The sequence below is a fragment of the Panthera leo genome, chromosome A3 (genome assembly GCF_018350215.1).
Source record: "Panthera leo isolate Ple1 chromosome A3, P.leo_Ple1_pat1.1, whole genome shotgun sequence".
Classification (NCBI taxonomy): Eukaryota; Metazoa; Chordata; class Mammalia; order Carnivora; family Felidae; genus Panthera; species Panthera leo.
The window spans coordinates 132506512-132533909 of record NC_056681.1 but is presented as its reverse complement, the minus strand read 5'-3'; the positions used below and the strand labels follow the sequence as shown (position 1 = coordinate 132533909).

The 27398-nt window shown below is 53.1% G+C and overlaps 1 protein-coding gene and 1 long non-coding RNA gene across 2 annotated transcripts; both read right to left on the bottom strand.

Moving 5' to 3' along the window:
* Positions 1-247: 247 nt before the first annotated feature.
* LOC122216630 lies at positions 248-21932 on the bottom strand. Its single transcript, XR_006201005.1, has 3 exons — positions 21575-21932; positions 6297-6349; positions 248-1963 (listed from the first exon to the last, which is right to left on the bottom strand). It is a non-coding gene; the product is annotated as an uncharacterized LOC122216630 (long non-coding RNA).
* Positions 21933-22311: 379 nt separating this feature from the next.
* Positions 22312-23151, bottom strand: CYS1 (cystin 1). Its single transcript, XM_042930345.1, has 2 exons — positions 22813-23151; positions 22312-22422 (listed from the first exon to the last, which is right to left on the bottom strand). Exons 1-2 carry the CDS (start codon positions 23149-23151, stop codon positions 22312-22314), a joined length of 450 nt encoding a protein of 149 aa, XP_042786279.1.
* Positions 23152-27398: the final 4247 nt, after the last annotated feature.

The window sequence follows — 27398 nt, the reverse complement described above, 5'->3', positions numbered from 1 at the left end:
CCTGGGTGGCTCAGTTGGTCGGTTCAGCGTCCGACTTCGGCTCAGGACAACTCAGGATGATCTCCCGGTCCGTGAGTTCGAGCCCCGCGTCGGGCTCTGTGCTGACAGCGCGGAGCCTGGAGCCCGTTTCGGATTCTGTGTCTCCCTCTCTCTCTGACCCTCCCCGTTCATGCTCTGTCTCTATCTGTCTCAAAAATAAACAAGCATTAAAAAAAAATTTTTTTTAAAGTCAACATTAAAAACTTAAAAAAAAAGAAGACACTTTTCTGAATCCAAGAAATTAAAAAAAAAATAAAAGACCTGGGAACAACTGCTTCGCTTTGGTTACAGGCATTCACCTTGACTTCCACACAGACTGCAGTAACGACACGAGGAATTTTATTTTCTTAACACTTTCGTGTCCTTAAGGGTTGTGTGAGGTTTCCCCTGGACGAGGCAGGGGTATCATCTTTCTCTCGGAAACCGGCTGAACGTTTTCTGCTTTAACAAAATAACGACGTAAACTTGTAAACACTTTACATCATTGAATTCAAGGCCTTGTCCTTGAATAACATTTTAACTTCTCTTAAAAGGAGTGTTTCATATTATTAAAACAGTAATGGCTGTCATCTCTGATCAAAAGAGAGGATTGGGGCTTGGATGGGGCAGAGCTGTCACTGTCAAGGTCCTGGTCCATCCCTCAGGGGCGGCTGTGGGAAGGCTCCGTGGGGCCGTCCTCTGGCTCAGCGGGAAGAACCTCCCAGCCATGGAACAGCCCATCAAAGGCTCTCTTGTCGAGTAATAAAAGTTCATGGCAACATCCGCCTGCCGATGACGGCAGCAGGCCCGTGGGTCTGGGGACGGTGCCAACGGGCCCTTCGTCAGCTCCCGAGATGCTCTTGCACCTTGCAGGCGACGCCAGGGAGGTGGTAAATGCAGCAAGCTGAGACCCATCCTGGTTTCGGCCAAAGCTGACGTCGCCCCCACGTGCCCCTTTGTTCTGACGCCCTTCTACCTTCTACCCGGTGGGAAGAGAGTAAAACAGTCCCGTCGGGCCGTGGTCTGCCGAGAGCGGGTGTCCCTCAAGACCTCCGACGGGTGCACAGGGGCGCCCACCCTCAGCAGGCGGGGGGCAGCCCTGTGCCCCAGCGGGTGGTGGAACAGCAGGGATCACGGAAGCCTGGAATTGTCTAATTCCAGACTGTCAGGGCCAGAATGCCCGGAAGAACCTCCAGGACCCGCTTTCTGGAGAGGGAAACTGAGGCCCACAAGGGGAAAGTGGCTGCAAGGGAGTGCAAGAGGGAGGATCAGAACCGGGGGCTCCAGCTCCCGGCCCTGTGCTCCCCTCTGTCACCCAGGCCCAGCACCAGGAAGGAAGGTCTGCAGCTTAGACTCAATCCCTCCTACCCCAAGGGAGGCTGGGGCCCCGGGGGCCTGGGTCTCACCTGGGAGCTGGTTAGAAATGCAGACTCTAGGCCCTGCCCCGGGACCCACAGAGGGCAGCCGGAGCCGGTGAGCCGGTGAGCTGTCCCCAGCCCAGACAGAGAGAGGGCCATCGGAGAGGGGAAGGACCTTGTAGACAAGCCCTCCCCGGGGACTGAGAGGAGCGTCGGGGAGATCCCCCGCCCACGCACCTGTGGGGCAGCCCCGGGGTCTCTCTTCAGGCCATGGTGGGCACGACGGACCCCTGGAGCCAGCTTGCTGGAAGCCGGGTCTTTTGAAAGAGCCGGGAGTAACTGCATGTTGGAGGGGGCTCAGCTCCAGCCAGAGCCTGGACAGGGGGAGGTGAGGCGCCACCCCAGTCGGGTCAGGTGGGACCGGTGGCAGAGGAGCGGCGGAGGCGGGCGGGGGCGGGGGGCCTGCCAGGCCTCAGCGACAGTATTCCTGCTCGATGCTGGCCATCAGCGCCTCCTCTGAGTAGTCATACGAGACGGCGGGGATGTCCGACTGCCCGTCTGGCCTCCCGTGGCTGCCGTCTGGGGCTCTGCGGGCCGGAGACACGGACAGGGTGTCAGGAGGTAAGATGTCACCTTCAAACTCGTCATCTCTACAACGGCCCCTTCGTGGACTCCTGATCCGTCCTCAGACCCAAACTGAAAACCTTTGTGGGATACCTTCTTAATCTTTTACACGAGCAGGCCTCTGCCTACTGCTCTGGCTTCGTTGCCCATGACATTATCCGCTAAGACCTCACTCCCCCCTACTTACCCAGGTGAGGAAGCCAGCGGCTGGGAAGTTTAAGGGTCAGGGCCCTCAGGGTAGAAGGGCCAGGGTTCAGATCCCAGCTCTGTCACTTACTAGCTCTGCGAGCCTGGCCGAGGCATTTGCAGCTCTGAGCATCAAATGTTTTCCCTCTAAAACGGAGCTGTGCTCAGGGGCGCCTGGGTGGCTCTGTCGGTTCAGCGTCAGACTTCAGCTCGGGTCATGATGTCACAGTCCGTGAGTTCGAGCCCCGCGTGGGGCTCTGTGCCGACAGCTCGGAGCCTGGAGCCTGCTTCGGATTCTGTGTCTCCCTCTCTCTCTGCCCCTCCCCAGCTGGCTCTCTGTCTCTCTCTCTCTCTCTCTCTCTCTCTCAAAAAATAAATAAAAAATACAATACAACGAAATAAAACGGAGCTGTGTCCATAAATTCATTCTAGGGCATAAATAATATCGTGTGCAGACAGCGTGTGACTCTGAATCTTACACGCTGCACAGCCCCTCGCAAATGTGACTGCAGACATCCGTTTGCCTGACTGACGCGCTGGGCCCGCGCCCTCGGGGGTCACACAGGAGGTGCGGCATTCGGACAGGACTGGACGCGGGAGAAGCGACCACAGTCAGACCCCTGTTCCTGCTACCCAGCCTTCAGAAAGTGCTTCCCTCCAGCCTACACCTGATGGTTCACCCCCTGACGTTCTGGACTTTGTAGGGACTTTTGGGTGGTGTTCGTTGTACCCCAAACTTCCCTTTCTTTCCGGCCGCTCCCCGGTCGTGTCGCGGGGACCTCCCACCTGCCTGCCGGAGGCTCGCTGCTGTGCTGGAGAGGGAACCCGCACTGCCCTGCCGGTCGGAGGGCTGGGCCGGCTCCCCCCTTCCAGGTCCGTTTCCCCACCTATGAACACAGGTGGCCGGCCTGGGGGACCTTCAGTGGCAGGTGCAGACCGGAGCCACCTCGATCGCCAGGCTTCCCCTCCTGGGGCCTCAGCTTCTGTGGCCCGATCCCCAGAGATCTCAGGGGAGGCCGGCCGTGTCCACAAAGCCAGCCTGACCGGCCCGGCCCTGATGCTTCTACATGTCTCCGCCCTCGTCCCTCAGAAGGACGCAGATGTCATCAAGGATGATCAGGTCTCGGGGGTCAAAGGTTTTCACGTTTGGTCAAGGCCCCCGTGGCCCAGGTTTACATCAAACAGGCCTTTCCAAGAAGCATCTGTGAGACGCCTACTATGTGCCCAGTGCTGTGAGGGACCAGGGATGAGTCAGAGACCCATCCTGCCTTCCTGAGGCTGGGCGAGGGTATAAGCCCGCCTGTCCTGTGTAGCTGCTACGTTACAGGTCACAAGTGTGGAGGCTGGGTGGCAATAAAGGAGGGAGAGACACCAGCTTGATGAGGACAGAGGGGAGGGAGAGAGTTTGGGGGGGGGGGGGGGGATATATTTTAACCGGGCTTTGAAGGATTTTGCTCATCAACATTTTATTACAAAGACTGCCAAGCATAGAGAAAGGTTGAAATTGTAGATTCAACGATTAAGTAAATACATTTTTTTTTTTGCTGTATTTATCACACCATCCACTTCATCTGATTTCTGCAGGTATTTCAAAGCAAACTGCAGATGTTAGGATATTTCTCCCAGAAATGCCGCTCTGACAGGTTCTGACAGCAAAGCTGGGGGTGGGGGAGGAGGCAGGGAAGGAAGTGTGGCCACCGCCTGCCCCAGAGAGCTGCATGGGGGGAGGGAGGGAGTGGGGAGAAGGGCCACGGAGGGCCCAGAGGCAACGGGAGCCACAGCAGGTGTGGGGCAGGAGACCTGCTGCTCACTCCCCGAGGGGGTTCTCCTCAAAGGCCGCGGAGCCCAAGTTTGGGGACCAGAGGCAGGCTGCCGCCTGTCCTGACCTTGGGGAGGGTCAGCGCCCCCACAGAGCTTGCCTCTGTGACCCTGTCCTCCTTCCTGAGGCACCGGGGCAGGCCGAAAGAGCCTGACAGGGCCAGCGAGTAAGTAGACTCCTGGGGAAGGTGGGGACGCCTGAGGGGCGTCCTGGGGTGTGGCCTCTTCTCTCGAAAAGAAGAAATAACGAATTCATTCGTGGCAGAATTTAACCCTTCTAAATTGAAGGGAAACTGGAGAAAGTCACGCTAATTCTCTTTAAAATCAGTGGAAATATTCATCCAGGACTGAGCTGTGGGCGGTTCGTTCCTGGGGACCCATAGGCAGGCCTGTCCCCAAGTCCCCAGGTCCCCAGGAAAGAGCCACATGCTCGGGCGCCCCCCAGGGCAGGCGTTACAGTGGGACATGGTGTCCCGCCCCAGCTCACGAGACCACACCCGGCTGCCAAGCACGAAGCCCACTTCCTCCAGGCAGGCAGAGCCGTGAGAAGGGTTTGAAGGAGGCCCAGGGCTCTCCGTGATGCTGATAAGGCTCTGGGCCTTGACTGCTGGTGCAGGGGTGGGGGTGGGGGTATGTGCTCTCACCGCTTCACCCTCTACGCCAAGTCGGGGTTCCAACAGGCACTTAGTGCCCTCTCTACAACCCAGACCTTCCCGCCCTCCGTGCCCTCACCGCCCTGTGCCCAGATGCCACCTGCCTGCACACGGTGTCCTCCGCTAGAGAGGCTGCTCTGACCACCCCCTCCCCTTGGTGAACTCCCACGTGCCTTCAAACCATTGTCATCATCCCCAACTCCTCCGTGAGCCCTCAGGCTGCTCCTGTCCCCTCTCTGACCTCCCCTAAGCGCGCTGCCTGCACTTTTTTTTTTTTAAAGAATTTTTTTTTTTTAACATTTATTTATTTTTGAGACAGAGAGAGACAGAGCATGAAAGGGGGAGGGGCAGAGAGAGAGGGAGACAGAATCTGAAACAGGCTCCAGGCTCTGAGCGGTCAGCACAGAGCCCGACGCGGGGCTCGAACTCACAGACCGCGAGATCGTGACCTGAGTTGAAGTCGGACGCTTAACCGACTGAGCCACCCAGGCGCCCCCCGCTGCCTGCACTTCTGAAGAGACCAAGCTCCTCCAGGAAGGACCCTTGCAAACGTGTGTCAGATAAGGGGCCCCTGGGTGGCTCAGTCCATTAAGCAGCTGACTTCAGCTCAGGTCATGATCTCGCGGTCTGTGAGTCTGAGCCCCACATCGGGCTCCGTGCTGACAGCTCGGAGCCTGGAGCCTGCTTCGGATCCCGTGTCTCCCTCTCTCTCTCCTCCTCCCCTGCTCAGTCTCTGTCTCTCAAAAATAAACGTTAAAAAAAAATTTTTTTTTTTAATGTGTGTTAAGTAAGGGAAACCAGCAGGGTTCTTGCCCTGAAACCATTTGGAATCAGTAAGAAAAACAGCTGTTAAGCCCAAAGTTTGACACCTGTCCCCACCCATGGTCCTGGATACCACAGTCACCCACATGCCAGTGACAGGGCGGATCACGGTCATCAGACTGGAGGTGAGGAAGCCAGGAGGGCAGGGTCCAGGGGGGAACAGAACAGGGGCCCAAAGTCATTGCCTCCCGCTGGGCTGCTGGTCACTCGGCCCAGAGCCAGGCGGGATGGCCTGGAACAGAGAAGGCCTGGGGTCCTCAGCTAACCCTACAGGGGTTTTAAAAGCACTTTCCCGAGAAAATTGTAATGCCATCACAGGAGACCCATCTGTCACCCCTTCAGGCTATAAACTCCTGAAGGCTGAGGCCCGCGTCTCTTCCACAAATGCGCCCCTGCACACAGTTTCGGAGCGAACGAGCGAGGTGGGGAATGCCCTGGATGACCTGGGTCAGGCTGGCCTTTCTCAGGAGGAAGATCAACAACGCAGCTGGGAGGCGTAGGGCTTCTGAGCTCCTGTGGCTGGGGCCCTCCCTGTAAGGACAGGGCCGCATCTGGACGGCGACCTGTGAGCCACAAGGGCTCTGCGGGCAGCTGGCCGACACAAGAACCTGTGGCTTCGGGGACATCGGCAGGGCGGGGGGGGGCTCAGTCGTTTAAGTGTCTGACTCTTAAGTGTCAGGCCATGATCTCTCAGTTCACGGGATCGAGACCCGCATGGGGCTCTGTGATGACGGTGTGGAGCCTGCTTGGGACTCTCTCTCTCCCTCCCTCAAAGTAAATGGCAGAGGCAACGTGCTGGCCCCAACCTAGCGCTTACCCGTAGACACTGCTGCTCCCTGGGTGGTCGTCAGCGCTCTGCTTTGAGGACACCTGGAAAAGGACAAAAGGAAGGAGCATCAAAATGTTGGCAACGGTGCGCCCCGCCTAACGTTCTGGCCTTCTGCCGGCCGATGACGGCCACCACCACGTTCAACCCGGGACTAGGCAACCCAGCGCCGAAAAGTTGCCCTCCCGCTTTCTAGTTCCGTCCGCTTATTTCACAGGTGGGAGGGCTGAGGCTGGGGGAGGGGGCGACTTTGCAAAGCTCACACAAAGCAACTCCCTGCCTCCCAGCCAGGTACCCCCGCTACCCCCCCATCTCTCATCTCCAGGGGTCACCGTCCGCCGTCCTCTCTGCCCGGCCAAGCTGTCTCTGTCCCAAGACAAGGGTGCACGGACACGGTGCACAGCTGTGTGTGGGCTTTTCCGGGAGTCAGTGCCTCGCCCCATAGGTCGCACACAGCTTTAGAACGAGCCGGAACACCTGCTCATGCAAGTCTTCCCCCGCCCCCCCTTTTTTAAAAAAGAGTCTTGACCACTCTTGGTTCTTTGAATTTCCCTATATATGTATGGAGATCAACTTGTCATACTTTATGGGAAAAAAAAACCTTGGGGATTTTGTTGGGTTTATATTAAACTATGGATCATTTGGAGGGAACTGATATCTTCTCCATTCATTCAGGGCTTCTTTAATTGAGTCTTTTTTTTTTTTTAAGCAACTATTTTTTAAAGTGGATTTATTATTTTTTTCTTTTTGACAGAGAGCAAGAGAGAATGGTGGAGGGACAGAGAGAGAGGGGGAGAGAGAATCCCAAGCAGGCTCCACACTTGGGGGTCGATCCCACAAACTGTGAGATCCTGATCTGAGGCAAAACCAAGAGCTTGACTGACTGAGCCACCCAGCACCCCTCGTTTAGTCTTTGAAGGGATTTTTTCATTTTCCCTGTGGGGACCATGGATGTCTCTTTTTAGACCAGTTCCTAGATGGTTGGTGTTTGCAATGCTATTATCAACAACATCTTTTTGGTTTTATTTTTTTAAATTAATTGTTTTTTGAGGGAAAGAACACGACTGCACGCAAGAGGGGAGGGGCAGAGGGAGAGAATCTTAAGCAGGCTCTATGATCAGCACAGAGCCTGATGTAGGGCTTGATCTCACGACTGTGAGATCATGACCTGAGCTGAAACCAAGATTCTGATGCTTACCCAACTGAACCATCCAGTCGCTCCATCAACATCATCTTTTTTTTTTTAATGTTTATTTATTTTTGAGAGAGAGAGAGACAAAATCTGAAGCAGGGTCCCAGCTCTGAGCTGTCAGCACAGAGCCCGACATGGGACTCGAACTCATGAACCAAACTGTGAGATCCTGACCTGAGCCGAAGTCGAATGCTTAACCAACTGAGCCACCCAGGAGCCCCTATGTCATCTTTTTAAAATAAAATTTTATTTTATATCTCTTGTTGTTGCAAAAATATAACAGAAATTTATATATTGGTGAGGGGGGTGGTCAGTGAACTTACCAATTCACTTGTTAATTTTAATAATCTACTTATAGATTCTCTTTGTATTGTTTTTGTTCCCATTCACATTCTCTGGGAATAATGGCCATTTGATTTCCCCCTAACCTTTCTGTACTTCTGGCACCACATGGAAAGAGGTGATGATAACAGCCATCTTTGTCTTGCTCCCTTATTGAAAGGGAAAGTTTCTATTGTTCCACAGCATAATGTCTGCTGTGGTTTTTTTTCTCGAGCATTCTTGATCCGACCCTCATCTGGCTGCTACGCTCAGGGTCATTTCTCCAGTTCTGTCTTCCAGCTCGCCAATCTTCTCTTTGTGTCTGTCTAATCTCCTGCTAACCTGTACTTCGGGACCTTTAACTTTGTTTATTCTAGCTTCCATTTCTACAAGTTCTGTTTGGTTCTTTTTCAAATATACTAGGTCACTTTCTCTAGGCCCTTGTCCTTTGCAGGTATTTTCTTTAAACAGAATAAACATAAATTGATTATAACCTGTGCCTGGTAATCCAAATAACTGAGGTCTTCACTGATCTATTTTTTCAAGATTTTATTTTGGGAGCACCTGAGTGGCTCAGTTGGTTGAGCATCCGTTCGACTCTGGATTTGGTTCCAGTCATCAATCCAGGGTCGTGAGATTGAGCCCCACACTGGGCCCCGTGCTAAGCGTGGAGCCTGCTTAACATTTTCTTTCTTTCCCTCTGCCCCTCTCCCATGCTCACACAAGCTCTCTCTCTTTCTCTCTCAAATAAATGAAATGCAAAAATTTTTTTAATTTTATTTTTAAGTAATCTCTACACCCAATGTGGGGCTCAAACTCACAACACTGAGATCAAGAATTACCCTCTCCACCAACTGAGCCAGCCAGGTGCCCCTTCTGACTATTATTTCTTCTAGTTTCCACTGGGTCCCTTGCATAGTTGTTGTTTTTTTTTTTTAACGTTTTATTTATTTTTGAGAGAGAGAGGGAGAGAGCACAAGCAAGGAGGGGCAGAGAGAGAGAGAGAGAGAGAGGGACAGAGTATCCAAAGCAGGCTCTGTGCCAACAGCAGAGAGCCCGACGTGGGGCTCAAACTCACCAACAGTGAGATCATGACCTGAGTAGAAGTTGGACACTCAACTGACTGAGCCACCCAGGTGCCCCACAGTCGGTTATTTTTTTTATGGTTTGCTGCTCATTGTCCCTGGAAACTTCTTTGTGAGTATCCTCTGAGGCTTAAGAGTAAGATGACTTTTGCCAGGCACCTCAGGGGCATTTCCAGTCTGGGACCACTTGAGATTAAACCTATGCATTCAGGCCGGGTACAGGGACCTTACTTATTCTGCAGACATTGGGAAGGTTTAAAGGTTTTGTGTCTTCGTTGTAATAGTACAGCAATTGTGTTCCTCATTCCATGATCCTACACTGTGAAAAGAGAGGACTTTGCTTCCATAGGAAGCTGTTTATATTCTCTCCACATTCTCTTTCAAAGCCCCCCTCCCTCCTCTGAGTCGGAGATGTAATCACACGGATCAATCATTCAACAGCCATTCACCCAGCGCCCCCAGCGTGCCCAGGGCTCTATCAGCTGCCATGGAGACGTGCGCTGCACGTTCTTGAGGTGCTGGCGACGTCACTGGAGAAGTGAGTCTTAGACACATTAAACAGCTGGCAATATGTGTAAGAGCACAGAGACTGTGGGGGTGGATAGTGTTGGATAGTGTGGGCATGTGGTAGTCAAGGGCATGAATTTTGAAAGAGTGATAGACCAAACCCTGCCCTACCAGCTATGAGGTTGTGGGTGGTTTTCCTGACCTTTGCTTTTCTTTTTTTCTTCCTTCCTTCCTTCCTTCCTTTCTTTCTTTCTTTCTTCCTTCCTTTCTTTCTTTCTTTCTTTCTTTCTTCTTTCTTTCTTCTTTCTTTCTCTTTCTTTCTTTTAATGTTTATTTATTTATTTTTTTAATCTTTTTTAACGTTTTATTTATTTTTGAGACAGGGAGAGACAGAGCATGAACAGGGGAGGGTCAGAGAGAGGGAGACACAGAATCCGAAACAGGCTCCAGGCTCTGAGCTGTCAGCACAGAGCCTGACGCGGGGCTCGAACTCACGGACCGCGAGATCATGACCTGAGCTGATGTCGGCCGCTTAACCGACTGAGCCACCCAGGCGCCCCAATGTTTATTTATTTTTGAGAGAGATAGATAGAGAGCTAGTGGGGTAGAGGCAGAGAGAGAGGGGGAGATAGAGAATCCCAAGCAGGCTCCATGCTGTCAGCACGGAGCCCCACGTGGGGCTTGAACTCGCGAACTGTGAGATCGTGACCTGAGCCGAAACCAAGAGTCAGACGCTTAATTGACTGAGCCACCTGGGCACCCCTGGTTTCCCGTGTGAAACGCCAAGTTTTCTGTGAGATATTTTAGGGTGATTCCAAAGCGCCTGGCACTTAGTAAGTTCTCAGTATCAGCTATTATCGTTTCTATCATCGGACCGATGCTGTATTCTATACTGTCGTCTAGTTATTAACCTGTTGACGTTACTTAGTCCTCCCCAGCAAGAGTATCAGTTCTCCCAAGTTTACAGCTCTCCAAGCTGGGCACACAATAAACACGAAATATTTCCCAAATTAAGTTGTATGTCAAGTTGCTGGGTTGTTATAATGTTGAGTTTAAAATCTGTACAGCAGTCGGCATAGTTGAGTAAAAATAGCATTAATACGGAAAAGGGTTCAATTCTCAGTTCTGCCATTTAATAATGATATGCCTCCGGGCGGATCGTGAGGCTCTCTGGGCCTCAGTCTACCCGTCTGCATAATGGGGACTTACCCATTATCCATCCGGCTCATCCTTAGTGTAACACCCACCCTATCGACGACCAATAAGTATCCGAACCAACGTGCGATCTAGAGTGACGTCTGACAAAGCCCCCCTGGAAGGTAATTGGAGCACATGAAGAGGTTGGCCCAGGGAACATCGTGGTCTTCAAGGCGTAAGGAGAGGGTCCAGTATGACACGTTGTTCCTGGAGAAATGCGTTCTGACATGTTCCTTGGGAAACGTCCGCGGTGGGAAATGGAAGGAAGCACGCACTGGGTATGTCCTGCCAACCCAGGCCCTGTGGGGGTGGGCAGTGGACGGCCAGCCAGCTTCAACGCATTGTCCGCATTGTTCTTGCCCGCCCGACGCTGTCTGCAAGTGGGGGCCGGCCGCATGGCAGAGGTGCACAGCCCCGTCTCAGGGGTACCCCAAGGGGTACCGCTGCGGCTGCTGGTGGCTGGCGATCGTGCTATGGGGGAGCCAATATCATGGCACGTTTCTTTGAACACTCGTTGTTGCCTCTGGGGGGTAGAAAGATGAAGAGGAGACGACTCCCACGTCAGCAGGGAATTCACAATAGGAAGAGGGACAGAGAGTGGGGGGTGGAGCAAAGACAGAGGACAGGAAGTGATACACACATACACAACTCACACACACACTTACCTCCGCTGCCTCCCGAAGCCACCCATCCCCTCTCAGAGCAGCGCAGACTATCCAAATGCTCTTTTTGGTTGAAAAAAAAAAAAATGCTTTATTGGCGTAAAATACACATAGCCTAAAATTTACCATCGTAACCATTTTTAAGAGTACATTTCGGTATCACGTACATTCATTGGGTTGTGCGACCAATCTCAAGAGCTCTTTCCATCCTACAAAACAGAAACTCGGGCTCGTTAAACAACTCCCGGTCCCTGTGCACATCCCTGGTGACCACCCTTCTATTGTCTATGAATCGGAGTGGCCACCTCATTTAAGAGGAGCCGTACAATATTTGTCCTTTTCTGTCTCGCTTATTTCAGTTGGCATGTCGTTGAGTTGCATCCCTGCTGTAGCATGTGCCGGAATTTCCTTCCTTTTCAAGGCTGAATAATACCCCGCAGGACACACGCACCGTATCTTGCTGATGCCTGCTTTGGATTCTCTTGGGCACGTCGGAAAGTTCTCGTTCATATCGGTACCAACCTGCCTCCCTACAGCTTTCAGTCACTGGGCCCGCGTGCATGCTGAGAGACGCCAGAGAAGAAAAGTAGTACTTTTTTACCCAACCACCCTGGAGCTACTTTTTATGGTATCATCCTGTTTGGATGCTTGTTCCCTCTGGTCAGCTTCTGGAACCAGCGTCTGTTGTCACCTGCTTTGGCTTTCCCCTATACCCCCCAGACTGTGTCATAGGGTTGTTACAAATGTAGTTTCTCCCATCGGGAGGGCAACCGAGGGTCAAACCTTCGCAGGATCAGCCTGACGGGGACGCACTGCCGGCCACGCAGGGCACCGATGACGCGGAACCGCATCCACCACGTGAACGCCATCCCCCACGTGAACCGCACACCCTACGGCGGGGTTCGGAAGGAAGGTCATACTCTTGCTTTTGTAATTTCCCTGATGGCTCAGCCCTGTTCCACCTGCTTAAGGCTTACTGAGGCTTCCTTCTGTGCCTGCGGTTTGAACGCAGGGTCCTTTCCTTGCCAGTTTGTTTAAGCCTTTAACTTGACTCTCACAGGCGGACTGGGTTAGATGCCCTCGCAGAAACACAGCTTGCAGAAGCCGCCGGGGAGTTTGGATGAAAAGCAAAGACACAGCGGCCCCTGCCGGCTGCTCCAGACCTAGTGCAGCCACGAGTTCCCGCCGCCTGCCTGCTGGCGGCCTGCCTCCCCTGGGCCAGACACCGGGACGGTGGGGGGGGGGGGGGGGGGGCGGTGGGGGACCGTGGCGCCTGGGCTGGGGCCGGCCGTGGGAACTGGGCTGAGCTCAGGGGAGCGCGTGAGTGCGTATGGGCGGGCGGGGGATGTGTCATCACTCGAGATCTTACCGAGGCTTTGAAGAAGCCAGAGCTGACGGAGAAGCAGAAAAGAGGAGGAGGAAGTGAATAAAACGGTCTCTTGCAGTCTTCTCAGACTCTTACAACTAAGGGTTTTCGAGAAAGGTGAGGGATCAATGGTGGATTTTTAGAAAATCCACTGCAGCTTTTATTTACCAAAATGTACACATTCTGCTTCTTTTGTTTAGAGATTCCTCCCCACTAACTCTTCATGTTTAACAGATTTGTATGTATATATACATACACATATCAAGGATGCGGTAATTGACATAGAACAAGCCACAGATGCTGAAAGAATTCAATCTGGTAGGCTTCGACAAGTGTATACCGACCATCATCGCAGTCATGCCCTCTGTGGTCCCTCCTTCCCTCCGCTGCCCTGCTGTCTCCAGGCAACCATCGATCTGCTTCCTGTCACTGCAGATTCGTGTACTTTCTTTGGAAGCCAAGACGCATGGAATCATAGAGCGCGCACCCATTTTCTGGCTTCTTTCATTCAGTATGATTCTGAGATCCATCCTTGTTGTATCAATAACTCACTCCCTTAAAAAAAAACAACTTTTTTTTTTAGGTAAACTCTACACCCAATGCCAGGCTTGAACTCATGACCCTGGGATCAAGAGTCAAGTGCTCTACAGACTGAGCCAGACAGGCGCCCCAATAGTTTACTCCCTCTTGCTGCTGGGTAATATTCCACAGCACGGATAGACTTTCCCCTTCTTCGTTGGTGAAGAATTATCCTTCTTTGAAGCTCACGTTTGTTTGGTTGATTGGGTATTTTATGTTTCATTACGGACATTGGAACACATGCAGTAGAGAGAACAGTGTAGGGGAATTCCTGGTACCCGACCTCCCGGCCTCAGCCATTTCCAGGGTTTTGCCCTCGGGCCCAGCCCTCCCACCGCCAGCGGGCGCTCCTGTCCCCACACAGCCCCTGTCCGCCGCTTCCCAGGCAGCAAACGCTGCGGGCCACGGTGGGCTCTGCAGGAGACCTGTTCTGCATTGTTAAAATGACAACCAGACTTTTTCAAAAAGAGGTTCTGACTCCGAGACCACCAGTCCTGGAGCCACCCCCCCCCCCCCTCCACGAGGCCCCGCCTTCCGGAGCCCCCACCTCCCTCCACGAGGCCCCGCCTTCCGGAGCCCCCACCTCCCTCCACGAGGCCACGCCTTCCGGAGCCCCCACCTCCCTCCACGAGGCCACGCCTTCCGGAGCCTCCACCTCCCTCCACAGGCCACGCCTTCCGGAGCCCCCACCTCCCTCCACGAGGCCCCGCCTTCCGGAGCCCCCACCTCCCTCCACGAGGCCACGCCTTCCGGAGCCCCCACCTCCCTCCACGAGGCCACGCCTTCCGGAGCCCCCACCTCCCTCCACGAGGCCACGCCTTCCGGAGCCCCCACCTCCCTCCACGAGGCCCCGCCTTCCGGAGCCCCCACCTCCCTCCACGAGGCCACGCCTTTCGGAAAGGGTTTCCGGAGAGAATGAAGGCCAGGCGGCGCCGGAGAAGCTAAAAGGGGCGGAATTGGAGGAAAATGACAATAAATTGCATTTATATAGCCTTTTATCACCTTATAAATCACACTCACGTACGTTGATCACATAATTATAAACACCGAGGGCTTGGCTAGACTCACAGATGGGCTACAGTTGGGCCTGTTGCCCACCCTAGGGTCCTCCCCCGCCCAGCCGGTGTGTCCTTGCACCGGCAGGGAAATGACCTGGCGAGGATCTTGGGCCTGCCGGACCCTTGGGCAACTCCCCCTGCTGAGCCCCAGAGGCCTCCGATGTAAATGAGATGTGGGCCTCATGGTCTCTCAGGACCCTTCAGCGCTAGCAATCTGATCCTCAAACTAAAGAGACTACCGACGTTGGCCGTCGGAAAAAGAGTCCAGAGGCCACCTTAGCTGGTGGCCTTGGGCTGGGAGCTACCTTCCTTGCCGGTCACGGGCCCCTGGCATTGAGAAACGCAAGAACCCCCCGTTCTGCCCCGGCCACTGCTGGCCCTCCTTCACCGGAGCGCAGGTAGGGCTTGTCCCAAGCCCAAATCTGAATCACCTGCCCCAGAAAGTCTTCGCCAGCGCCCCCCGGAGGTCATGCACGCTGCGCGACACCCTGCCCACTGCATTCCTTCACCTCTACGCCCGGCGCTCAGTAGCAATTGCTGAGGCCTGGCGGCGGGCCAGGCGCGGCGGGACCGTGCTCTCAGCCCTTAACACAGCTAGCCTCCCCACCCCCACCCCCGCCCCGCCGCCCAGCACAGCAGCCAACAACCTGCGACCGTGGAGGGAGGGAGCCCTCTGGGGTCATCCGTCCTCCCCGCAGCTCCTGGCACTGTACCTCTCACGGTTTGAGATCTCACTGTTTTTGTAGATCCCCTGAGGGACAGATTCTGCTTTCAGTGTTTGATGTTCTCCAGGCTTAGCACTCTTCTCCTCCAATCCACAGGCTTCTCCGCTCCCTCCCTCCCCCCCCCCACCCCCCCCCGACTGCCTTGGCTGGCGGCGGCTGCGGCCCGTCCACGGGGCTGTCTACACTGGTCGTGAATTTCTGACAGCCCGAGGGAACCTGTCTGACTCGCACATAATTTGCACAACAAAACCTAATTTGCACAACACTGAGCATCATTATCCACTCAACTACACAAGCCAGAAGCCTTGGAGCCCGTCTAAAACCTCCTCTACCTTTGCTGGTCACGGCCACGTGTCACCTTGTCTTCTCCCACCTTCTCTGACCTCGATTAGTACCCTCCTATCTGAGCTGTCCTGCTTCCTGCAGTCTCCTCTCCTTCCCTCCCTCCTGCCGCCTCTGACTTTTCTGAAGCGAGGCTGGCAAGGAGGCTCGAGAAGACAGTGGTGTCTCCAGGGAAGGGAACCCAGGAAAAGGTGGGGACGGTAGAAGGGAAACCCTATTTTCAGGGCACCTTTTACATTTTTTTCTCCTGTGCATGTATATTACCTATTCTGGTTTTTAAATCAACATTTAAAAAAAAATGTTTATTTATTTTTGAGAGAGAGGGCACGGAGGAGGGGCAGAGAGTGAGGAAGACACAGAATCGGAGGCAGGCTCCAGGCTCTGAGCTGTCAGCACAGAGCCCGATGCGGGGGCTCGAACCCACGAACCGTGAGATCATGACCTGGGCGGAAGTCAGACACTTAACAGACTGAGCCACCCAGGTGCCCTGACATTTAAATATAATAAACAACAGGAAACTTCTACCAGCTTCCCACTGCCTACAGGCTGAAGTTCCATCCCTCAGCCTAGAAGGTCATGAAATCATGACCCAAAGCCATACGGTTGCCTTTTATGCTGCCTCTGGCCTCACCTTGCTGTCCAGCCATGTTGGGCCACAGGCCATTCTCCTACAGCACCCACATCCCTCCGGGTTTTTCTACACTCTGTTCCCTCTGGATGGAATGTTCCATCCTTTTCCCACTGCTGGAAAACTCAACGGATCCTTTAGAACCAACTCGGGCATCAGGTCCACTGGGAAGACCCCTCCCTTAGATGGGATTATCTGACTCCTTGTGTGTCTATAACACCCCCTCCGTGCTCCCGCTGCACGGCTTCCATGCTGAAAGACGCTTGTGCGTTTACACAACCCTCCACAACAGAGTTACGACATTTTTGGGGTCAGCACTATGTTTTACTCTTTAATCCTAGATTGATCAAATACCACTTACTACCACTTAAATTTGTGTTCTTTGCTGGGACGCCTGGGTGGCTCAGTTGGTTAAGTGTCTGACTTTGGCTCAGGTCATGATCTCATGGTTCGTGAGTTTGAGCCCCACATCAGGCTCTCTACTGTCAGTACAGAGCCCACTTCAGATCTTCTGTCCCCCTCTCCCTCTGAGCCTCCCCCACTTGCATTGTCTCTCAAAAATAAATAAACATTAAAAAAAAAAAAAAACTAGCCCACCAACTGATGAATGGATAAAGATGTGGTTTGTATATGCAATGGAATACTACTTGGCAATGAGAAAGAATGAAAGCTGGCCATTTACAGCAACATGGATGGAACTAGAGGGTATTATGCTAAGTGAAATAAGTCAGCCAGAGAAAGATATATATTTTCATTCATATATGGAACTTGAGAAACTTAACAGAAGACTATGGGGCAAGGGAAGGGGAAAAAATAGTGTCAGAGAGAGAGGTAAACTATAAGAGGCTCTTAAATACAGAAGAGAAACTGAGGGTTGATGGGGGGATGGGGGAGAAGGGAAAATGGGTGATGGGCATGGAGGAGGGCGCTTGTTGGGATGAGCACTGGGTGCTGTATGTAAGCGATGAATCACGGGAATCTACCGCCAAAGCCAAGAGCACATTGTAGACACTGTATGTTAGTTAACTTGACAATAAATTATAATAAGTAAATAAATAAATAAATGCCATAAATAAATAATAAAAAACTATATAAGGCTGCTGCCAAAAAAAAAAAAAAAAAAAGTTGTGTTCTTTGCTATAGGTTAGGTCTGAAAGCAGACAGAGGGTAAGTGTCTTCAAAATAGTGGCTTTTTTGCCAAAAGTCTATCATATTACCCATCACTTTTGGGGTTTTTTTTGGGGGGGGGACAGGGGCAGAGGGGGAGAGAGAGAGAAAGAAAGAGAGAGAGAATTTTAAGCAGGCTCAAGCTCAGCCCGACATGGGATTCGATCCCACGACCCTGGGATCATGACCTGAGCCCAAGTCAAGAGTCAGATGCTCAACTGACTGATCCATCCAGGCATCCCATTACCCGTCACTTTTTAAGTCTCTCTGTGAGCTACTTTCCAGCCATGAAATTAGTTTGATCGCTCGTTCTCACCATCACATCCCATAGCAGCTGTGAACCAGAATTACTCTGAAGTCCTGGCTGATGGTAATAGACAAGATTGACCCTGGTCTTCCTTTGCTAGACCAAAATGGAGCCTTTGCAAAAATGCTGGAAGGTGGATTCATTCACCCTAACTAGAAGACATTATTGGCCTAGACCTTCTGGTAAAAAAAAAAAAAAAAAAGTGCTACATTTGTAGCAACAATAAAGTTCCCAGAAAACAAACCTCCCTAGACCTTGAGCGACCCAGATTTATTAGGCAGGGGAGGACAAAGTCTGAACCATAATCTGGTAGCAAAGGTGCTGAATTTATGTGCACTGGATGGGAAGCAAAATTTCCTCTTTGAGGGTGCCCTTGAATTTTATTAGCGCACTGCATCTCAAACACTTCACTTATCTGGCCCATTCTGGGACTGAGATTTTATGGCCAATATCCTACCAGAGCCATCCTTGGCTATCCACTATCGCTGCTCTGTAAAAAGAACCCTCCTGAAAGCGGTGACTACACTCTGGCTGCTCGCCTCCCATTCCCCACGAACCACAGCCCATCGGGCTTCCCCCACTGCTCTCCCCCAGGGAACGAGGTCACCCGCTCAAACACCAGCGCCCGGGACACAGGCAGGTGCCAGCCGGCATCGTTGTAAGCGGTGCCCTGGTCGAAGTTCCGAGCTCCTCTCTTCTGCCAAGTCCCACACTCTTGGCTCCAAACCCCACCTCTCCCCTGAGCGCCAGGCTCTTACAAGGAGAGGGACCCCAGACCTGTCCCTTCCATATTTCCACGTCAGCTGACAGCAGCTACATCCTTCTAGCTGCTCAAACCAAAAACTTTGGGGTCATCTTGGACCCCTTTCTTTATTTTGTTCACTGTTGGACTTAACACGATCAGAATGTTAGGGGAGGTTTTGTCTATTTGTCTATTTGGTTCACTGATGTACGACCAGCACCCAGAGCAGTACCTAGCACATGAACGTGCTCTAATAGTATATATTGAATGCATGGGTCGATATTAGATGGTACATTTCCCCAATTAATAGAGCACTGAGTGGCAGAGATACTGCTGCATTTTTTAAAAATTATAATTTGAGGGGTACCTGGGTGGCTCAGTCGGTTAAGCGTCCGACTTCGGCTCAGGTCATGATCTCACGGTCTGTGAGTTCGAGCCCCGTGTCGGGCTCTGTGCTGACAGCTCAGAGCCTGGAGCCTGTTTCAGATTCTGTGTCTCCCTCTCTCTGACCCTCCCCCGTTCATGCTCTGTCTCTCTCTGTCTCAAAAATAAACGTTAAAGGGGCGCCTGGGTGGCTCAGTCGGTTAAGCGTCCGACTTCAGCTCAGGTCACGATCTCACGGTCCGTGAGTTCGAGCCCCGCGTCGGGCTCTGGGCTGATGGCTCAGAGCCTGGAGTCTGCTTCGGATTCTGTGTCTCCCTCTCTCTCTGCCCCTCCCCCGTTCATGCTCTCTCTCTGTCTCAAAAATAAATAAACGTTAAAAAAAATTAAAAAAAAATAAGAAAAAAAATAAACGTTAAAAAAATTTTTTTTAATTATAATTTGATTACATAACTTAATAAAACACAAATCCAAATCATCAGCTTTTCTCACATACTTTTCCCAACCTAAATAGTTTTCAGCTTCAACATCCCACTAAATAATGTTAATTTTAAAGTTCCACGGACTCGGTGAGAGGAATTCTGCCTTGCACCCCTAACACTGCATAGGCAGGAAGTTGGAAATTAATCCAGGACATAATAGACGATGGTTTAGTGAATTAAAGTACATGAATTTGGTGGATATTTTGCATTTATTAAAATAATAATTGGGGCACCTGGGTGGCTCAGTCGGTTAAGCGTCCGACTTCGGCTCAGGTCATGATCTCACGGTCTGTGAGTTCGAGCCCCGCGTCGGGCTCTGTGCTGACAGCTCGGAGCCTGGAGCCTGTTTCGGATTCTGTGTCTCCCTCTCTCTCTCTGACCCTCCCCCGTTCATGCTCTGTCTCTCTCTGTCTCAAAAGTAAATAAACGTTAAAAATAAATAAATAAATAAATAAATAAATAAATAAAATAATAATTAAGGATATCATCCAGCAGGGACGCCTGGGTGGCTCAGTTGGTTAAGCGTCCAGCTGCTCAGGTCATGATCTCAGGGTTCCTGAGTTCGAGCCCCGCCCAGGGCTGTCGGCTGTCAACACAGAGCCCACTTTGGATCCTCTGCTCCCCTCTCTCTCTGCCCCTCCCGTCTCACTCTCTCTTTCAAAAATAAAGAAACTTAAAGAAAATTAAAAAAAAAAAAAGAATATTATGCAGCAGTATGAGAAGCCGGTTATGAGATTAAGTATAAAAATTCAAAATAGAATATTGTCATTTCAATGATGTCAACACAATGCCACCAGGACCACTGCAGTATCCCCTCTATGTAGATATATATCCCTTCTATGCCTCTATAGAGAAAGAGACATATGTCATCTGTACAGATATATATGATTGATTGAAATACTTCTTCACACTTCATTTTAAAAATTCCAGCTTTAGAATATGACAATACTTCATTCCTATCCAATAACCTTAACTGTATCGGGAAAACAGCCAAGAATTGAGAAAGAAGACAAAAAAAGAGAACTTGATCAACTGAAGCAATCGCCACCAGCCCCGTGCTTATGTGATTCCACCCCCGAAGGGCAGCACCCAGAGAGGGCTCCACCAGGCCAGGGGATACAGAGAGGCTGTGACAGTTGCCAGCTGACTGTGGACCAAGGCAGAGACGCATCACAGGTATCACAGCTGGTGGGGACACCTTGATAGTAAGGGTACAGGAGCTGTCAAGAGTCTGATCTCTGCTCTGCCGTAGCTGTGTGGCTTTAGTTAAGTTGCTTGACCTCTCTGTGCCTGTTTCCTCTTTCCCATCCGTAAAAATGGATGATGCTAATGTTAAAGATTAAAAGAGTTCATGCATGTTTGGGACCCCAGTGCACATTAAAATATTAGCTTTAACTATTCTTGAACATAGTCAAATGTAATACATAATATTCAGGATAATGGTTCAGAGATAGTGTACATAATTAGTCTCCAAGAAATTCTAATCAACAGTGGGTAAAATTTTTATTTTTATTTATTTATGTTTTTGGTGTTTTTATCTATTTTTGAGACACAGAGAGATAGAGCATGAGCAGGGGAGGGGCAGGGAGAGAAGGAGACACAGAATCCGAAGTAGGCTCCAGGCTCTGAGCTGTCAGCACAGAGCCCGACACGGGGCTCGAACTCACGGAACGCAAAATCATGACCTGAGCCGAAGTCGGCCGCTTAACCGACTGAGCCACCCAGGCGCCCCAAGGAGCTTTCTTACAGATCGAATAATCTGTGATTCTAGGATCCACTCAAGAAATATTTATGGCACAGAGGATACATATAATCCACATCCATAAGAACAACCACTGCTGGCTGATTTTACCTTTAGGTACCTCTGGACTGGATCTCCCCTTCAGCCCCCTGGCTGTCCTGCTTCGCCCAGGACCTGCTCACCAGACCACTGAGGCAGCCCCCAGCTGGCCATCTGGGCTCCAAACTTGCTTGGCCCAGCCCCTCCCACAGCTGCTTGTGTAATCTTCCCAAAACACAGAAGATCACTCTGCCTACCCCTTCAAAGGCACCCAGAGCTTTCACGGCAAAGTCTGAACTCCCTCCCATGGGAAAGTCCTAGCATGACCTATGACAGCATGGCACGCACCCTTTGGGACCTCTTCAACCCATGTCCCTGCCACCCACAGACTGCGCACCGCCGACCCCGGCCCCTCGCCTCTGCACATGCACTGGGGTTCTCTCTGCGCAGATGCCCTCCTCTCCTTGGCTCATTTGCCTGGCTCATGCCACAGATCCTTCCAGATTTGGGTCCACTGCTGTCCTTCTGGAGGGCCACCCTGGCTTCTCCAGGGGGCTCCTCCTGTGGGCTCTTTATGCAGGTCTGTCTCTGCTTTTTGTCGGGTCTCCCCCCCCCCCCCATTAGACTGCGGATTTCTTTCAGGCAAGGACCGAGTGCCTTCCGTGTCCGCTTTGGCACCTGGAGCGGTGCCGGGCACACAGAAATGTCTGCAAGGGTGCGTGAGGCGGCCCTGCACCCCGAGACTCACTGTGATGCTCAGCACATCAGGGGAAATCCATGCTTTTTGTCTCTTTCCCCTTCTCACTTGGGAAGTTTCCACGGCACCGGAAGACGGAGCGCTAAAGGACTGCTTCCATGCTGTCTCAGAATTTCCCCCCAATTTCTCAACTGTGTGGCCATCTTCAGGGTTATATAACTGAACGGTGACGTAGTCCTGAAGGAATCTCGTGAACTAATCAAGTCCCACCTACTACGGCTCACTTTGGGAGGATGCAGGGGACGGGCCAGAGGACCCGGAGGAAGTCGCCCGGCACTGTCTGCCTTGAACCGTTGCTCTTCCCCAGCCCTCACGGGGGCTTTTTCAGGGTTCTACTGTTTGGTGGCTGCCCGGGAAGACCCCTTCCTCGCGTCCCCCCCCCCCCAGTCCCCTGCCCCACGGTCCCCAGCAGTTAAGCAAAGCCTGTGGGGGCCCCGGGGAAGGGGGTGCTGCCTCTGGTGTCCTCCCCAAGCCCAGGAGCTGATAGTAAAGGTCTTGTGCATTCTGCTCTGCTGGAGCGAAGACTGTTGCCAAACCGGAGAGCTCGTTCTTATTGTTTTTCTAGAACAACGGGGCTGTTATTACAAGTGTGCTGGAAGACAGGGTCGGGAAGCCAAAAACAGATCCCACAGCATCGTAAAAATAGCCAGTAGCTTGGGAATTGCTTGACTAGCAAGGCAAGGACCTTGATGGGTCTGACGCGCGGGGCGTTGGGGAGCCACCGTTGGCTACCGGTCCCACCACGTTAACAGCCTCCTCTTGAGACGGGAGCCCTGGCCGGCTCCCACCGGGGCTGGAAGGAGTCTGGGATGCCGGGCTGTGAGGGTGCTCGCACGGCTCTAAAAGCCAAGGAAGGCGAGCTCTGGCCGGAAGACAGCCCGGGAGACGCTCATCTGCCAAAGGGTGTGTACTCACCCCCCCCCCCCCCCAGCTCTTCGAGGCTGCTCCCGGCACGGTCACCCCAAACTCGAGGCAGTGAGACCAGCACCCGGAAGAGGCAGAGAGGGAGACGATCGGGGCGGGGAGGGGGGGGGGTCAGGCAAGGAGAGGCCCCGTGATCGGCAGAGACCTCGGAGGCATTCGGAGACACGGAGACGGTGGGCGACCCTCGAGGCAGAGGGGGGCAGGGCACCGCGGGCGCGGCGGCGGGTGGGGGCGAGCACGCGGCTGGGGCGCTGGGGGGGACAGGGCGCGGCCCCAACGGCTCCGCGGGCCCCGCCGACACTCACCGGGCTCCGGGCGCCGGCTGCGGGTCGGGGCCGCGTCGGGCCCCGCGGGGCCGGCTCGCCCGGGCCCCAGGCCGCCGACTCGGCCAGCAGCTGGTCCAGCAGGCGCAGGGTCTCGTCCCCGCCGTCGGGGGGCGCCGCGGGGCCCGGGTCGGGGCCGGGGTCGGCCGCCCCCTCAGCCGCCTCCGCCTCCCGGGCCTCCTCCGGGGCGGCGGCCGCCGTCACCGAGACCAGAGGCCGCGTCCCTCCCTCCGAGGCTGCCCCGCCGGGTCCCGCAGGCCGGCTGTCGGGGCCGCGCAGCCGCCTCAGGGCCCGGCCGCTCCGGCTGCTGCCGCTGCCCATGGCGCCCCCGCCGCCCGCCGAGCAGGCCCGTCTCCCCGCGGGAGCGCGGCCCCGGGGCGGGAGCGCGGCCGGGGCGGGGACGCGGGAGGGGGCGCGGCCGGGGCGGGGGTGCGGGCCCGGAATAGAGGGGGGGGGCACGCGATCCGGGAATGGGGGCGGCGACTCGGGAGGGCGTGCGGCCGGGGGATGGGGGCGCGGACCCCGCGGCGGGGTGAGGACGAGGTCAGGGTTGGGGGCGGGGACTCGGGAAGGGGTGCGGCCGGGGGATGGGGTCGCGGACCCCGCGGCGGGGTGAGGACGAGGTCAGGGTTGGGGGTGGGGACTCGGGAAGGGGTGCGGCCGGGGGTTGGGGGCGCGGACCCCGCGGCGGGGTGAGGACGCGGTCAGGGTTGGGGGCGGGGACTCGGGAGGGGGTGCGGCCGGGGATTGGAGGTGCGGATGCGGGCCTGGGGATGGGGGGACTAGAGGGGCGGCCGGAGGACCGGGGTGCAGATCCGGGCTTGAGGGACGTGGATGAGATGCGGGGATGCAGACCCGGGCCTGGGGGACGCGGAGGTGGGGGGCAGACTTCGGCTGGCGCGGATCCGGGCCGGGGGTGAGGGGTCCAGACCCCGAGAGGAGGGCCAGAGCCAGGGGCGGCCGGGAGGGAGGCGGGGGTGCGGCCCTAGCCCGTGCGAGGTGGTGCGGAGCCAGAGCTGAGTGCGGAGCACTGGGGTAGGGGGTGGAGGACATCGCAACGGAGCATCCCCTCCTCCTCAGTCGCCTTCTTCGGCTCCTCCTCCCGCCTGGGGTCGGGACCCCCTAGCAGGTCCGCCTGCCGGGCTCTCGCTCCGCCGCCCTCGGGGCACTGAAACCACCAGGGCGCGGACAGGCCTTGGGGAGAACTTGACTGGGCTTTTCGTTCGTTTACGGGAAACACTCCCCAGGCAAACGCTCAGCCAGGCCCTCGAGAGGACGTGATGAGTGTAGGCAGGTGACATCACAGCCTTGCCCCACCAGAGCCCCACCATCCCTCAATGGTTCACCCGGGGGAAGGGGTACAAACACCTGAAGGTTGTGTAAGATGATGAGCAGGGCCTCGCACCTCAGTGGTCCCCCCAGCCTCAAATCTCCGCCCCTCTCCCTCCCGCGCACGGAGGGACCTAAGAGGAGACTGAAGGAGCGAAGAAGGGAAGATCCCCATCCAGCCTTTCTTTGAGCCAGCGAGCGAGCTCAGCGGCAGGCAGGGGCGAGCCTCGGCTTCCCGCCCCTCCCCTCCTGCCCCATGCCTGCGCCCGAACGCTGCCCCTCTTCCAAAACCCTCATCATAAAGAGTAATCACTGTTAGGAAAGGAAAATTACAAAAAGGGGGAACAGAGAAAGCATCCTCTCCCCTCCCAGGAAAAAAAAAAAAAAAAAAAAAAAAAAAGCAAAGGAAATACCAATAGGTACTGACCGTTAATTCTAGCTTTTGGTCATTGGCTAATAAAAGAAAACGCTTATTCCGAGTGAACTAACCCCCCAAATAAGGGCAGGAGACTCCTCAGAGCTGACTCCTTCAACCCCAGGGATGTTATTGTTGGTCGTGCCTGTGTTGGATTTACTCTTGATTCCTTTCTCTCTTTCCCACTTACTTAAGAACCCAACTTTTCCAAAGTAAGTGAATGCCAACATCGTGAGCCTTGCTTACCCATCTTGACTTGGAGTCAACCAGAATCCTGACTTGAGTTGCAGAACGATTGGTGAGATGAGATGTAGGCTAACCTTTCCCAACCACGGACTTGAAATGTTACTGTTTTATCACTCCAGGAGTAGGGATTAAAACTTCATGCCGCGATCTCGCGGTCCGTGAGTTCGAGCCCCGCGTCGGGCTCTGGGCTGACGGCTCGGAGCCTGGAGCCCGTTTCCGATTCTGTGTCTCCCTCTCTCTCTGCCCCTCCCCCGTTCATGCTCTGTCTCTCTCTGTCCCAAAAATAAAAAATAAAAAAAAAAAAAAAAAAAAAAACGTTGAAGAAAAAAAAAAAAAAAAACTTCATGCGGGAGAAAATGGAATAAACATGGGATTCAAGTCCATATCCATTTGTCTTATTCTCAACAGACCAAAGAAAGCTTTCTAACTACCCCCCCCCTTTTTTTTGACGTGCAGTCTTAACCATCCAGATGTGGGAGATGGGCCCACTATATCATTATTTAAACTCATCTGGGTGTTCTAAGTCCACAGATGTGTCTAATTTGGAAGCTATTGATTTAAGTTTTCTCTTTAAGAAAACAAATCTCATCTTGAAACTCTTTAAGCCTGGAGAAAAAAAAAAAAAAACATTCAGAGGGAAAAGGACATTCTCTTGAACTAAGTTCAACTAAGAATAATCATCTAAAGGAAAACATGTTTTACTTCGGCCCAAGTAGAGTCTAGTCATGTGACTCATAGTTTAAATACATCCAGAGCTCCTGTGTTCACCTCCCAGGGCAACTGATGTCTCTCTGACTTCTCTTGATTCCAATCTTGTTTCCCCAGACTTGTCTAGCTGGCTTGGCTTCAGTAACAGTCGCGCCAAAGCCTGTGTTCTTTCCACTTGAGAATCCATTTAAAATCAGCTACATTTGGAGAGCTGGCTTCTATCAAATATGCTAAAAACCCAGATCGATTTTTTTTTTTTAGAAGTTTCCCCTAATAAGCAAACAACCTAAGCTTTCCCACATGACTAACACCTCCTAAGATCACTAGAAAGAAACAAGAATCTCTTTGCCCCAAGGGGTTGGCAAAATCCCGGGAATGTTGGGACATTGGGAATGGGGTCTAATCCTTCTTTAGGAAGCATAGTGGCCACACCTCTTCACCTAAAGGACTTCTTTATGCAGTGGTGGTGGCTGGTGAGGGGGGTGGAAGACGAGGCCCCGCTTGGGAGTCTCTGCTTAACTCTTGGGGAACAATAACGCCCTTGGACCACCCCCCTTTTAAAGCCCAAATCAAGCGCCCTGCTTCAAGGACTCTCCAGATCTCCTCTCCCTGCTCGGGAGGCAGCAGGGACCTCCACAATCGTCCACCATTCCCGATGCATCACCAGCGGTTATGTAGGAAAGATACACCGTGTAGGGTCTGGTTATTAGGAACATACAGGAAGTATTTATGGTCAGACAAAAACTGATGCAGCATTTGAAACACAGGCCAGCCGTGTTTCTATTTTCAATGCTTAGTAACTTGAGAGAGCCACGATGCTATCAATTATTGCTGATACGTTTGGAGGGCAGTATCTCATATAATTGCTATTGTCTTCTTGCAAAGCGTCCAAGCTTTTGCATTTGGTCTCATGGTTTCACCAGTGAGAGGGGTGGGGAGAAAGGAAGAGGCAACGCTCTTCATTAAGGCTAATTAATGAGTTACAGAACTCTCTTGCAGTGCTTACTCAGAAATCTTGGGGCACCTGAGTGGCTCAGTCAGGCGTCTGACTTTGGCTCAGGTCGTGATCTCATGGTTCGTGGGTTCGAGCCCCGCGTCGGGCTCTGTGCTGACAGCTCGGAGCCTGGAGCCTGCGTGGGGTTCTGTGTCTCCCTCTCTCTCTGTCCCTCTCCCGCTTACACTCTGTCTCTCTCTCTTCCAAAAACACGTAAAACATTTTTTTTAAAAAGAAATCTTGGGGCGCCTGGGTGGCTCAGTCGGTTGAGCGTCCGACTTCGGCTCAGGTCATGATCTCGCGGTCCGTGAGTTCGAGCCCTGCGTCGGGCTCTGTGCTGACAGCTCAGAGCCTGAAGCCTGTTTTGGATTCTGTGTCTCCCTCTCTCTGACCCTCCCCCGTTCATGCTCTGTCTCTCTCTGTCTCAAAAATAAATGTTAAAAAAAAATAAAAAAAAAAAATAAAAAAAATCTTAAGTCCTCAGAGTTGGCATGCGTACATCACGATAGATTCTATAACATTGTAAAAAGTTGTGATCATATGCGGTAAAACTTGGGTGACTCCTACCCCTCTTAAAAGGTGGAAGAGCAGGGTTTAAGGTGCAGGCTTTCGGGGCGCCCGGGTGGCTCAGTCGGTTAAGCGTCCGACTTCGGCTCAGGTCATGATCTCCCAGTTTGTGAGCTCGAGCCCCGCGTCGGGCTCTGTGCTGACAGCTCAGAGCCTGGAGCCTGCTTCACATTCTGTGTCTCCTTCTCTCTCTGCCCCTCCCCTGTTCATGCTGTGTCTCTGTCTCAAATAAACATTAAAAAATAATAATAATAATAAAAAAGGTGCAGGCTTTCCATTGGGTGACCTGTTCTCATTGCTTGAAGAGAA

What these genes read in the sequence shown, in the direction of transcription:
- CYS1 (XM_042930345.1), bottom strand. Translation starts at nt 23,151, where the DNA reads ATGGGCAGCGGCAGCAGCCGGAGCGGCCGGGCCCTGAGGCGGCTGCGC. An exon ending in CAGCCGGCGCCCGGAGCCCG is followed by an intron (nt 22,423 to 22,812) that starts GTGAGTGTCGGC and finishes CTTGGCTTTTAG; the next exon opens with AGCCGTGCGAGCACCCTCAC.